This window comes from Salvelinus fontinalis, chromosome 1 (assembly GCF_029448725.1).
Source record: "Salvelinus fontinalis isolate EN_2023a chromosome 1, ASM2944872v1, whole genome shotgun sequence".
NCBI lineage: Eukaryota > Metazoa > Chordata > Actinopteri > Salmoniformes > Salmonidae > Salvelinus > Salvelinus fontinalis.
Genome location: NC_074665.1, coordinates 15,051,388 through 15,066,833, shown reverse-complemented (window position 1 = coordinate 15,066,833; position 15,446 = coordinate 15,051,388). Strand labels below are relative to the sequence as shown.

The 15,446-nt window shown below is 43.3% G+C and overlaps 1 protein-coding gene across 2 annotated transcripts in view; it reads right to left on the bottom strand.

Moving 5' to 3' along the window:
- Nucleotides 1-15,446, bottom strand: part of abca5 (ATP-binding cassette, sub-family A (ABC1), member 5) — a 134,057-nt gene that overhangs the window by 88,413 nt on the left and 30,198 nt on the right. For both annotated transcript variants that reach the window (XM_055876307.1, XM_055876386.1), the window contains exons 6-7: nucleotides 8,461-8,690; nucleotides 7,850-7,991 (exon numbers count right to left, since the gene is read on the bottom strand). In XM_055876307.1, the coding sequence (XP_055732282.1) occupies nucleotides 7,850-7,991; nucleotides 8,461-8,690 (372 nt within the window). The remainder of the gene's footprint in view (nucleotides 1-7,849; nucleotides 7,992-8,460; nucleotides 8,691-15,446) is intronic.

Below are 15,446 nucleotides of genomic sequence, written 5' to 3'. Positions count from 1 at the left end.
TCTCTCCAGAAATGTTCGATCAGGATTAAGTCTGGGCTCTGGCTGGGCCACTCAAGGCCATTGAGACTTGTCCCATAGTCACTCCTGCGTTGTCTTAACTGTGTGCTTAGGGTTGTTGTCCTGTTGGAAGGTGAACCTTCACCTCAGTCTGAGGTCCTGAGAGCTCTGTAGCAGGTTTTCATCAAGGATATCTCTGTACTTTGCTCTGTTCATCTTTCCTTCAATCCTGACTAGTCTCCCAGTCCCTGCCTCTGAAAAACATCCCCACAGCATGATGCTGCCACCACCATGCTTCACCATAGGGATGGTGCCAGGTTTCCTCCACACGTGACGCTTGGCATACAGGCCAAAGACTTAAATCTTGGTTTCATCAGACCAGAGAATCTTGCTTCTCTGAGAGTCTTTAAGTGCCATTTGGCAAACTCCAAGAGGGATGTCTTGTACTTTTACTGAGGAGTGACATCCATCTAGTCACTCTACCATAAAGGCATGATAGGTGGAGTACTGCAAAAACGGTTGTCCTTCTAGAACAGGGTTGGGCAATTCCAGTCCTGATTGGTGCCACAGTTTTGCCCCAGCTAACACACCTGACTCCAATAATCACCTAATCATGATCTTCAGTTTAGAATGACATTTGATTAATCAGCTGTGTTTGCTAGGGATGGAGAAAAAGTGTGACACCAATCAGGCCCTCGAGGACTGGAGTTTCCCACCCCTGTTCTAGCAGGTTCTCCCCTCTCCACAGAGGGACTCCGAAGCTCTGTCAGATTGACCATTGGGTTCTTGGTCACCTCCCTGACCAAGTCCCTTCTCCCCGGCTGCTCAGTTTGACCAGGCAGCCAGCTCTAGGAAGAGTCTGGGTGGTTCCAAACTTCTTCCAATTAAGAATGATGGAGGCAACTGTGTTCTTGGGGACCCTCAATGCTACTGTTAGATAACATTTGCTAGCTAATGTTAGCTGGCTGGCTCGCTAGCTAACATTACGTGTATGATCTGTGTAGTAATATTATTTGTATCTCAGAAAGCCATTTGCATTGCTAGTCATAACCTAATGTTAGCTAGCTAGCTAACATTGAACCTAGTTAGCTTTAGCTACCTGCAGATTCATGCATAGTAGCTAACTATGACAATCAGTTTGTATTGCCAGTAGTTATGGTTGGGATTATTACCGCATTCAAAACAACTGGGAACTCATGAAAAAAAACGAGCCCCTACTGGGATTTTTTTTTGTGTGTGTGATGTCATCCAACTCAGAATCTTGGGCCTCATTATAGAGTCCCGACTTTCCAACCCGAAGAGCACTGATGCCATGATTTGACCTCGTATTTTTCCAAGTTCCCAGTTGTCTTGAAAGCACCATTAGGTTCATTGTTTATCTAGCTACATGTCTAAACAAAAGACTCCTTCGCCAGATGACATGACCCACCAAGTTGGCCAGGTGTGATTACGGTCATCTATTGTATTTCATGAACATGTCTAGACAATAGTGACACTTAACTAGATGTGGCTGGGGGTTATAGCACTTCTTTCACATGACCCATCAATTTAGACAAGTGTGTCTGGGTAAGAATCATCTTATAAATATAACATATTTACATGGACACTTTCTATTTTTGATATTGCTACTATGCAAATATGCAAGTAACCATTTCACTGTATCATTTACACCTTTTGCATCTGAGCATGTGAAAAATAAACTTTGATTTTGTTTGATATGTTGTGTGTTTACCAGAAATGGTAAAGTGAAGAACATGACCTGCCCAAAAGTCAGATTAGGACACAGGCCAAGGACTAGATGAAGTGTATTTTTGCTACTACTTATCACTTTTAGTATTTAAATCTTTAGTTGTTTACAAACTACTCACTATGTTTAGCACATGGCCTCACATGTGAATCCTTAAAAATATGGGTGGGGCTAAGGCTTAAGAGGGTGTGAACAATGATGAATGGGTATAGACAAAGAAGAGCTCTCCAGAAGGTGTACACAAACATTCAAGGGCCATTTTCTCATAAGTGGAGTTACAAGTTAATCAACTTTCAAAGCATAACTGCAGTGTATGATATAAAAAATTTCAGCTCTGAGTCTCTACTTTTATCCAATGTAAAAAACACTTTCAAATGTTGCTACAAAGGACCGAATCAAGCCAGTCGGTGTCACACATACAAACACCCACACCAGTGGCGGTCGGTGCCATTTAAGATGAGGAAAGATTATACAGTTGAAGTCAGAAGTTCACATACACCTTAGCCAAATACATTTAAACTCAGTATTCACAATTCCTGACATTTAATCCTAGTAAAAAATCCCTGTTTTAGGTCAGTTAGGATCACCACTTAATTTTAAGAATGTGAAATGTCACAATAATAGTAGAGAAAATGATTTATTTCAGATTTTATTTCTTGCATCACATTCCCAGTGGGTCAGAAGTTTACATACACTCAATTAGTATTTGGTAGCATTGCCTTTAAATTGTTTAACTTGGGTCAAACGTTTCTTGTAGCCTTCCACAAGCTTCCCACAATAAGCTGGGTGAATTTTGGCCATTCCAGAGCTGGTGTAACTGAGTCAGGTTTGTAGGCCTCCTTGCTCACACACACCTTTTCAGTTCTGCCCACAAATGTTCTATGGGATTGAGGTCAGGGCTTTGTGATGGCCACTCCAATACCTTGACTTTGTTGTTCTTAAGACATTTTGCCACAACTTTGGAAGTATGCTTGGGGTCATTGTCTATTTGGAAGAACCATTTGCGACCAAGCTTTAACTTCCTGACTGATGTGTTGAGATGTTGCTTCAATATATCCATATAATTTTCCTTCCTCACGATGCCATCAATTTTGTGAAGTGCAACAGTCCCTCCTGGAGCAAAGCACCCCCACAACATGATGCTGCCACCCCCGTGCTTCACGGTTGGGATGGTGTTCTTCGGCTTGCAAGCCTCCCCCTTTTTCATCCAAACATAACGATGGTCATTATGGCTAAACAGTTCTATTTTTGTTTCATCAGACCAGAGGACATTTCTCCAAAAAGTACCATCTTTGTCCATGTGCAGTTGCAAACTGTAGTCTGGCTTTTTTATGGCGGGTTTTGGAGCAGCGTCTTCTTCCTTGCTGAGCGGCCTTTCAGGTTATGTCGATATAGGACTCATTTTACTGTGACTCATTTTACTGTGATAGATACTTTTGTACCCGTTTCCTCCAGCATCTTCACAAGGTCCTTTGCTGTTGTTCTGGGATTGATTTGCACTTTTCGCACCAAAGTACGTTTATCTCTGGGAGACAGAACGCGTCTCCCTCCAGAACGGTATGACGGCTGCGGGGTCCCATGGTGTTTATACTTGCGTACTATTGTTTGTATAGATGAACGTGGTACCTTCAGGTGTTTGGAAATTGCCCCCAAGGATGAACCCGACTTGTGGAGATCTACATTTTTCCCCCTGAGGTCTTGGCTGATTTCTTTTGATTTTCCCATGATGTCAAGCAAAGAGGCACTGAGTTTGAAGGTAGGCCTTGAAATACATCCACAGGTACACCTCCAATTGACTCAAATTATGTCAATTAGCTTATCAGAAGCTTCCAAAGTCATGACATCATTTTCTGGAATTTTCCAAGCTGTTTAAAGGCACAATCAACTTAGTGTATGTAAACTTCTGACCCAATGGAATTGTGATACAGTGAATTATAAGTGAAATAATCTGTTAGTAAACCATTGTTGGAAAAATGACTTGTGTCATGCACAAAGTAGATGTCCTAACCAACTTGCCAAAACTATAGTTGGTTAACAAGAAATGTGTTTTAGTGGTTGAAATACGAATTTAATGACTCCAACCTAACTGTATGTAAACTTTTGACTTCAACTGTATATATTTTTTCATGAACATGGCCTTATATCTATTACAGCATATTGGATGACTGTGTCATGGCAGAATCAGATTTAGCTAAGTAACATAGATAGATAAGATGTTATTTTCATCATATGCTTGTGAGATACTTGTCATTAGAATGGTGCCCTTTGGAATATAGGGTTGGCAGTGCATTTTCCCCTTCTGTGATAGGGCTTAGCAACTTGGGGCCAGAGAGGGGAGAGGTCAGGCTTGTCTTCATAAGTCAATGTATCTGTTAAACCATGTGGTGCTATGTAGAATATCAGAAGGGGAGGAGGACAGAGTGGAACGTTGTTTTCTTATGGGAATGTGTCTGTAACTATTCCTAAACCATGTGACGGGATGGCGTTATTAATGGGGAACCAGTTAGTTATCTCATACAATGTCTGTACGCCAGTCACTCCCTACTTTTCTCATAGGGGGAAGGAGTTTGGCAGTGTTTGGAACCATTGTATTTCCCCTCTGAGGTTGCCCTTATCTTGACCTAGTATTTGACCTAAGAGGCTAACTGTCTGATTTTGAGTTTGTCCAGGTCTGGGAGTATCTAGAAATGACAATTGATATATGCCATTGGATGAGGTAATGTTTTGGTAGACAGTGAAGTATCAAGCATGAGATTGAAACCTTGTCTTGGGAGATCAAACTGAACGATGATTTATAGCTGATAAGATACTCCTCTTTCGGGTAAAGGATTCTTTGTAAGTTGAGAGGGGTGTATCTTGGCTATAAATGAAACTAAGAATTGTTTTGTAAGCACTCTCAGAGAATTCATTTATAGACCCTGAATTAATCTGAGAGTCAAAAAAGGGCTTTGGTGAAGCTTGTATATACACTGCTCAAAAAAATAAAGGGAACACTTAAACAACACAATGTAACTCCAAGTCAATCACACTTCTGTGAAATCAAACTGTCCACTTAGGAAGCAACACTGATTGACAATAAATGTCACATGCTGTTGTGCAAATGGAATAGACAACAGGTGGAAATTATAGGCAATTAGCAAGACACCCCCAATAAAGGAGTGGTTCTGCAGGTGGTGACCACAGACCACTTCTCAGTTCCTATGCTTCCTGGCTGATGTTTTGGTCACTTTTGAATGCTGGCGGTGCTTTCACTCTAGTGGTAGCATGAGACGGAGTCTACAACCCACACAAGTGGCTCAGGTAGTGCAGCTCATCCAGGATGGCACATCAATGCGAGCTGTGGCAAGAAGGTTTGCTGTGTCTGTCAGCGTAGTGTCCAGAGCATGGAGGCGCTACCAGGAGACAGGCCAGTACATCAGGAGACGTGGAGGAGGCCGTAGGAGGGAAACAACCCAGCAGCAGGACCGCTACCTCCGCCTTTGTGCAAGAAGGAGCAGGAGGAGCACTGCCAGAGCCCTGCAAAATGACCTCCAGCAGGCCACAAATGTGCATGTGTCTGCTCAAACGGTCAGAAACAGACTCCATGAGGGTGGTATGAGGGCCCGACGTCCACAGGTGGGGGTTGTGCTTACAGCCCAACACCGTGCAGGACGTTTGGCATTTGCCAAAGAACACCAAGATTGGCAAATTCGCCACTGGCGCCCTGTGCTCTTCACAGATGAAAGCAGGTTCACACTGAGCACATGTGACAGACGTGACAGAGTCTGGAGACGACGTGGAGAATGTTCTGCTGCCTGCAACATCCTCCAGTATGACCGGTTTGGCGGTGGGTCAGTCATGGTGTAGGGTGGCATTTCTTTGGGGGTCCGCACAGCCCTCCATGGGCTCGCCAGAGGTAGCCTGACTGCCATTAGGTACCGAGATGAGATCCTCAGACCCCTTGTGAGACCATATGCTGGTGCGGTTGGCCCTGGGTTCCTCCTAATGCAAGACAATGCTAGACCTCATGTGGCTGGAGTGTGTCAGCAGTTCCTGCAAGAGGAAGCCATTGATGCTATGGACTGGCCCGCCCGTTCCCCAGACCTGAATCCAATTGAGCACATCTGGGACATCATGTCTCGCTCCATCCACCAACGCCACGTTGCACCACAGACTGTCCAGGAGTTGGCGGATGCTTTAGTCCAGGTCTGGGAGGAGATCCCTCAGGAGACCATCCGCCACCTCATCAGGAGCATGCCCAGGCGTTGTAGGGAGGTCATACAGGCACGTGGAGGCCACACACACTACTGAGCCTCATTTTGACTTGTTTTAAGGACATTACATCAAAGTTGGATCAGCCTGTAGTGTGGTTTTCCACTTTAATTTTGAGTGTGACTCCAAATCCAGACCTCCATGGGTTGATAAATTTGATTTCCATTGATCATTTTTGTGTGATTTTGTTGTCAGCACATTCAACTATGTAAAGAAAAAAGTATTTAATAAGAATAGTTCATTCATTCAGATCTAGGATGTGTTATTTTAGTGTTCCCTTGATTTTTTTGAGCAGTGTATATTAAAGATGGAATATATAATTTAACTCTGACTTGTGTGTGGTTGGCTCTCTCTCTCTCTCTTTATTGAGTAATACAGGAAATTACCACGACAACTGTCATTCATATTCCATTCAAATTGTATTGGTTACATACACATATTTAGCAGATGTTATTGCGAGTGTAGTGAAATGTTTGTTCCTTGCTCCAACAGTGCAGTAATATCTAACAACTCACAACAATACACACATAATGGAATGAAGAAATATAAATATTAGGACAAGCAATGCCTTAGTGGAATAGACAAAAATACAGTATATACATATGAAATGACTAAAGCAATATATAAACATTATTAAAGTGACTAGTGTTCCATTATTAAAGTGAGCAGTGATTCCATGTCTATGTAAATAGGGCCGCAGCCTCTAAGGTGCAGATTTGAGTAACCAAGTGGTAGCCAGCTAGTGATCATGTACTGGCCTAAACGTATGTAATGTCGATAGCTTTAGGCTACTACATGATACTCAAATTTTCCCTGAACCCATCATGAGGCTGCTACAACCTAGCCTATGAATGAAAGTTTACAGCGTATGTGCACAGGTTGAAAGAATTTTGAGTAATCAAGGCAACAGAGAGTGGTGACACATTCATAAATGCCTTGCACACTATTGCCTGCATCTAGTTGATCTATGGTGTAATCATTAGTTCAACAGATCCAAATGTGAGTTTCTATTGGACAAATTCAGGTATGTTTATTCCCGTTTTGTTAAGATATTTTTCTCAACAGAATCGGTGGAATGAATACACCCCTAATCACACGCAAACACTGTTCACTTTTATAGCAGCAGTGCTCGACTTGGGCAGGAGCTCCCTGGAGCGGAATACTGGAACTTCAAATGTTCTACTGCTTGAGCTCCTGTTCCTCTTATAGAATATTAGCTCAAAAGTATAGTGTAGTTCCTGCACCTAAATATAAACAGTACCGACACCCAAAAAGAGTACCGGAACACCCCCACACCTCCTCCTCCATTCTTCACGGTGGGAACCACATATGCGGAGACCATCCATTCATCTACTCTGCGTCTTACAAAGACACAGCGGTTGGAACCAAAAATCCCAAATTTGGACTCGGACCAAAGAAAACATTTCCACTGGTCTACTGTCCATTGCTCGTGTATAGAGGTCCTGGAAGGCAGGAAGCTTGGCCCCAGTGATGTACTGAGCCATACGCACTACCCTCTGTAGTGCCTTGCGGTCAGAGGCCGAGTAGTTGCCATACCAGGCAGTGATGCAATAAATATATTTAGATTTGTTTAACACTTTTTTGGTTACTACATGATTCCATGTGTGTTATTTCATAGTTTTGATGTCTTTACTATAATTCTACAATGTAGAAAATAGTAAAAATAAAGAAAAACCCTGAAATGAGTAGGTGTGTCCAAACTTTTGACTGGTACTGTATATTATCTTTTAGAACAGTCTGAACTTCAACTCTGTTCTTCTGTTTCAGGGATTTAATTGAACACACATTAAATGTCATGTCATGAACCAACCAGGGCTCATTAGAGGTACTCACAGAGGAGATGCCGTAGAGGAAGATGAGGAGGAAGATGACGATGAAGTCACTGTTGGGGAAGAGGGCTGTATAGGTAGCGATGATGGACATGAGGATGGACATGGTGGTGACCAGAGCTGCATACAGCAGGCCCCACGACAGCCTGTTGAAACATCAACACACACACACACCTTTGTAGAGAAAAAAAAAGCAGATATCGTAACATAAATTATGTAAAAATAGTCCCCTCAGACTCTTATTTTTTAAATTTTACCTTTATTTAACTAGGCAAGTCAGTTAAGAACAAATTCTTATTTTCAATGATGGCCTAGGAACAGTGGGTTAACTGCCTTGTTCAGGGGCAGAACAACAGATTTTTACCTTGTCAGCTCTGGGATTCGATCTTGCAACATTTCGGTTACTAGTCCAACGCTCTAACCACTAGGTTACCTGCCGCCCTTACGTGGGATGATGTAAAAAGCCTTAGTAATGTTATTTCTTTAACAACCTAGCGTTGCACATGGTACGCCAGCCTCCATCATTGAGTCAGTTAACTGTTGGAGGTTCTTTAAGGCAATATAGTATAAATGTATACAGCAGTTACTTTAACAAACACAAATCATCCTACTGACCAGAAGGCAGAGTCGTAGAGGCCCATCATGGTCATGGTGTCTTTGAGTCTGTGTTCCTTCTCTGCTGCCACGTTGACGATGAGGAAGGTGATGAAGGGTGTGAAAGCCAGCACCAGGTAGATGGAGATGAGAGCGTGGGGGAACTTTTGGACCTCCACTGACCCTGGCTGGCCCATCATCACCACACGCAGGTGGTCCATCTCACTCCACACTGACCGCTTGGTCTGCATCTGAACACAGGACACAGGCAGGGATCAAGCATTAATATACACTGGACAAAAATATAAACGCAACATGTAAAGTGTTGATCCCATGTTTCAAGAGCTGAAATAAAAGAACCCAGAAATTCCATACACACAAAATGCTTATTTCTCTAGAATTGTGGGTACAAATTTGTTTACATCCCTGTTGGTGAGCATTTCTCATTTGCCAAGATAATCCATCCACCTGACAGGTGTGGCATATCAAGAAGCTGATTAAACAGCATGACCCTTACACAGGTGCACCTTGTGCTGGGGACAATAAAAGGCCACTAGCATGTGCAGTTGTCACACAACACAACTCCACAGATGCCTCAAGTCGAGGGAGCATGCAATTGGCATGCTGACTGCAGGAATGTCCATCAGAGCTATAGCCAAAGAGTTGAATGTTAATTTCTCTACCATAAGCCGCCTCCAACGTAATTTTAGAGAATTTGGCAGTACATCCACCTTCTTCACCTGTGAGATCATCTGAGACCAGCCACCTTGATCGCTGATGAATCTGAGGAGTATTGCTGTCTGTAATAAAGCCTTTTTGTGGGGAAAAACTCATTCTGATTGGCTGTGCCTGCCACCCGGACAGTTGATAAATCTATGGGTTTGCACAACCGAAGAGTTTCTGCAAAAACTGTCAAACCGTCTCAGGGAAGCTCATCTGTGTGCTCGTCGTTCTCACTAGGATCTTGACCTGACTGCAGTTTGGCGTTGTAACCGACTTTAGCAAGCAAATGCTCACCTTCGAATGCCACTGACACGCTGGAGAAGTGTGCTGGTGTGGTTGAGTGGTATGCTGATGTCAGTGTTGTGAACAAAGTGCTGGGGAGGGGTTATGGTATTGGCAGGAATAAGCTACGGACAACGAATACAATTGCATTTTAACGATGGCAATGTGAATGCACAGAGATACCGTGACGAGATACTGAGACCCATTGTTCATCCTCCGCCATCACCTCATGTTTCATCTTGATTATGCACGGCCCCATGTCGCAAGGATCTGTACACAGTTCCTGGAAGTTGAAAATGTACCAGTTCTTCCATGGCCTGCTCACCAGACATGTCACCCATTGAGCATGTTTGGGACGCCCTGGATCCACGTGTACGACAGCGTGTTCCAGTTCCCGCCAATATCCAGAAACTTACCACAGCCATTGAAGTACAGTGGGACAAAATTCCACAGGCCACAATTAACAGCCTGATCAAATCTATTCGAGGTCGACCGACTAAATCGGTATGGCCGATTAATTAGGGCCGATTTCAAGTTTTCATAACAATCGGTAATGTGCATTTTTGGACGCCGATTATGGCCGATTACATTGCATTCCAAGAGGAAACTGCGTGGCAGGCTGACCACCTGTTACGCAAGTGCAGCAAGGAGCCAAGGTAAGTTGCTAGCTAGGATTAAACTAATCTTATAAAAACCACCAATCGTCACATAATCACTAGTTAACTACACATGGTTGATGATATTACTAGGTTAACTAGCTTGTCCTGCGTTGCATATAATCAATGTGGTGCTTGTTAATTTATCATTGAATCACAGCCTACTTTGCCAAACAGGGGAATATTTAACAAAAACGCATTCGCGAAATAAGCAAAATCGTTGCACGAATGTACCTAACCATAAACATCAATGCCTTTCTTAAAATCAATACACAGAAGTATATTTTTTAAAACCTGCATATTTAGTTAAAATAAATTAATGTTAGCAGCCAATATTAACTAGCGAAATTGTGTCACTTCTCTTGCGTTCATTGCAATCAGAATCAGGGTATATGCAACAGTTTGGGCCGCCTGGCTCATTCCAAACTAATTTGCAAGGATTTAACATAATTATGACATAACATTGAAGGTTGTGCAATGTAACAGCAATATTTAGACTTAGGGTTGACACTATATGTATGTATGAGATATATATATATATATATATATATATATATATATATATACACACTGCTCAAAAAAATAAAGGGAACACTAAAATAACACATCCTAGATCTGAATAAATGAAATATTCTTATTAAATACTTTTTTCTTTACATAGTTGAATGTGCTGACAACAAAATCACACAAAAATGATCAATGGAAATCAAATTTATCAACCCATGGAGGTCTGGATTTGGAGTCGCACTCAAAATTAAAGTGGAAAACCACACTACAAGCTGATCCAACTTTGATGTAGTGTCCTTAAAACAAGTCAAAATGAGGCTCAGTAGTGTGTGTGGCCTCCACGTGCCTGTATGACCTCCCTACAACGCCTGGGCATGCGACTGATGAGGTGGCGGATGGTCTCCTGAGGGATCTCCTCCCAGACCTGGACTAAAGCATCCCGCCAACTCCTGGACAGTCTGTGGTGCAACGTGGCGTTGGTGGATGGAGCGAGACATGATGTCCCAGATGTGCTCAATTGGATTCAGGTCTGGGGAACAGGCGGGCCAGTCCAGTACATCAATGCCTTCCTCTTGCAGGAACTGCTGACATACTCCAGCCACATGAGCTCTAGCATTGTCTTGCATTAGGAGGAACCCAGGGCCAACCGCACCAGCATATGGTCTCACAAGGGGTCTGAGGATCTCATCTCGGTACCTAATGACAGTCAGGCTACCTCTGGAGAGCCCATGGAGGGCTGTGCGGACCCCCAAAGAAATGCCACCCCACACCATGACTGACCCACCGCCAAACTGGTCATGCTGGAGGATGTTGCAGGCAGCAGAACATTCTCCACGTCGTCTCCAGACTCTGTCACGTCTGTCACATGTGCTCAGTGTGAACCTGCTTTCATCTGTGAAGAGCACAGGGCGCCAGTGGCGAATTTGCCAATCTTGGTGTTCTTTGGCAAATGCCAAACATCCTGCACGGTGTTGGGCTGTAAGCACAACCCCCACCTGTGGACGTCGGGCCCTCATACCACCCTCATGGAGTCTGTTTCTGACCGTTTGAGCAGACACATGCACATTTGTGGCCTGCTGGAGGTCATTTTGCAGGGCTCTGGCAGTGCTCCTCCTGCTCCTCCTTGCACAAAGGCGGAGGTAGCGGTCCTGCTGCTGGGTTGTTTCCCTCCTACGGCCTCCTCCACGTCTCCTGATGTACTGGCCTGTCTCCTGGTAGCTCCTCCATGCTCTGGGCACTACGCTGACAGACACAGCAAACCTTCTTGCCACAGCTCGCATTGATGTGCCATCCTGGATGAGCTGCACTACCTGAGCCACTTGTGTGGGTTGTAGACTCCGTCTCATGCTACCACTAGGGTGAAAGCACCGCCAGCATTCAAAAGTGACCAAAACATCAGCCAGGAAGCATAGGAACTGAGAAGTGGTCTGTGGTCACCACCTGCAGAACCACTCCTTTATTGGGGGTGTCTTGCTAATTGCCTATAATTTCCACCTTTTGTCTATTCCATTTGCACAACAGCATGTGAAATTTATTGTCAATCAGTGTTGCTTCTTAAGTGGACAGTTTGATTTCACAGAAGTGTGATTGACTTGGAGTTACATTGTGTTGTTTAAGTGTTCCCTTTATTTTTTTGAGCAGTGTATATACATACACATATACACACACACACACACACACACACACACACACACACACACACACACACACACACACACACACACACATAAAATCGTCCGATTAATCGGTATCGGCTTCTTTTGGTCCTCCAATAATTGGTATGGGCGTTGAATTTTTTAAAATCGGTCAACCTCTAAAATCTATGCAAAGGAGATGTGTCACGCTGCTTGAGGCAAATGGTTATCACACCAGATACTGACTGGTTTTCTGATCCACGCCCCTATTTAATTTGTTTTTGGTTCTTTAAGGTATCCATGACCAACATATGTATATCTGTATTTCCAGTCATGTGAAATCCATAGATTAAGGGATTCACTTATATATTTAAATTGACTGATTTCCTTATATGAGCTGTAAACCTTACTTTGCTACCTGACAACTTTACGGTTTTTACTTTATAATTACCGTTTATATTATTTATTTTTTCCCCCTCACAACTTTTTTTTCTTTTTCCCATTCAACTTTTTCACTCCGGACGCTTTATCTGGACATGGTTCGTCAGGACCTCCACCATCCGAAGCTAAGTAGTAACATTAACATGATGCCTTCTAATTGCAGTCGCTGTACTCATAATATACAGGAGAACGATCACCTTACGGCGATGATAACTGTGCTGCAAGCCCAGCTTCAGACGCAATCGTTAGGCAAGGGTAATTTCAGTGTAGGAAAGGATGAAACAGCGTCTGTGCCACCAGTAAGTACAGATAGTAGTATAAATCCCCTCGCACAGTCCCCGCAGACGGACAACTTTCTCATTGCTTCTGGAGAGAAATGCTGTAGGAATGCTTAACCGGTGTCGCTCATTCAGTCGACAGAAACTTTCAACCGGTTTTCCCCATTAAGCAGCGAGTCGGAGTCTGATGGCCGAGCCTTCTCTTGTCTCTACTTCTCCCGTTACGGGGTCTGAGACGCCAAAGCTTCCCACCATTAGCTCTGACGAATTGAAAACCCTAGTCATTGGCGACTCCATTACCCGCAGTATTAAACTTAAAACGAATCATCCAGCGATCATACACTGTTTACCAGGGGGCAGGGCTACCGACGTTAAGGATAATCTGAAGATGGTGCTGGCTAAAGCTAAAACTGGCGAGTATAGAGATATTGTTATCCACGTCGGCACCAACGATGTTAGGATGAAACAGTCAGAGGTCACCAAGCGCAACATAGCTTCAGCGTGAAAGATCAGCTAGAAAGATGTGTCGGCATCGAGTAATTGTCTCTGGCCCCCTCCCAGTTAGGGGGAGTGATGAGCTCTACAGCAGAGCCTCACAACTCAATCGCTGGTTGAAAACTGTTTTCTGCCCCTCCCAAAAGATAGAATTTGTAGATAATTGGCTGTTAGCCAGCCTGCCAGCTTAGTGGAGTCTGCCACTAGCACAGTCAGTGTAGTCAGCTCAGCTATCCCCATTGAGACGGTGTCTGTGCCTCGACCTGGGCTGGGGAAAAACTAAACATTGCAGTGTTCGCCTTAGCAATCTCACTAGGATAAAGACCTACTTCATTCCTGCCATTATTGAAAGAGATCGTGATACCTCACATCTCAAAATAGGGCTACTTAATGTTAGATCCCTCACTTCAAAGGCAGTTATAGTCAATGAACTAATCACTGATCATAATCTTGATGTGATTGGCCTGACTGAAACATGGCTTAAGCCTGATGAATTACTGTGTTAAATGAGGCCTCACCTCCTGGTTACACTAGTGACCATATCCCCCGTGCATCCCGCAAAGGCGGAGGTGTTGCTAACATTTACAATAGCAAATTTCAATTTACAAAAAAAAAAAATGACGTTTTCGTCTTTTGAGCTTCTAGTCATGAAATCTACGCGGCCAACTCAATCACTTTTTATAGCTACTGTTTACAGGCCTCCTGGGCCGTATACAGCGTTCCTCACCGAGTTCCCTGAATTCCTATAGGACCTTGTAGTCATAGCAGATAATATTCTAATTTTTGGTGATTTTAATATTCACATGGAAAAGTCCACAGACCCACTCCAAAAGGCTTTCGGAGCCATCATCGACATGTCTCTGGACCTACTCACTGTCACAGTCATACTCTGGACCTAGTTTTGTACCATGGAATAAATGTTGTAGATCTTAATGTTGTTCCTCATAATCCTGGACTATCGGACCACCATTTTATTACGTTTGCAATCGCAACAAATAATCTGCTCAGACCCCAACCAAGGAGCATCAAAAGTTGTGCTATAAATTCTCAGACAACACAAAGATTCCTTGATGCCCTTCCAGACTCCCTCTGCCTACCCAAGGACGTCAGAGAACAAAAATCAGTTAACCACCTAACTGAGGAACTCAATTTAACCTTGCGCAATACCCTAGATGCAGTTGCACCCCTAAAAACGAAAAACATTTGTCATAAGAAACTAACTCCCTGGTATACAGAAAATACCCGAGCTCTGAAGCAAGCTTACAGAAAATTGGAACGGAAATGGCGCCACACCAAACTGGAAGTATTCCGACTAGCTTGGAAAGACAGTACCGTGCAGTATCGAAGAGCCCTCACTGCTGCTCGATCATCCTATTTTTACAACTTAATTGAGGAAAATAAGAACAATCCGAAATTTATTTTTGATACTGTCGCAAAGCTAACTAAAAAGCAGCATTCCCCAAGTGAGGATGGCTTTCACTTCAGCAGTAATAAATTCATGAACTTCTTTGAGGAAAAGATCATGATCATTAGAAAGCAAATTACAGACTCCTCTTTAAATCTGCGTATTCCTCCGAAGCTCAGCTGTCTTGAGTCTGCACAACTCTGCCAGGACCTAGGATCAAGAGAGACACTCTAGTGTTTTAGTACTATATCTCTTGACACAATGATGAAAATAATCATGGCCTCTAAACCTTCAAGCTGCATACTGGACCCTATTCCAACTAAACTACTGAAAGAGCTGCTTCCTGTGCTCGGCCCTCCTAAGTTGAACATAATAAACGGCTCTCTATCCACCGGATGTGTACCAAACTCACTAAAAGTGGCAGTAAAAAAGCCTCTCTTGAAAAAGCCAAACCTTGACCCAGAAAATATAAAAAACTATCGGCCTATATCGAATCTTCCATTCCTCTCAATTAAAAAACAAGAGAAAAAAAATCTGTTGAGCAGCAACTCACTGCCTTCCTGAAGAAAAACAATGTATACGAAAT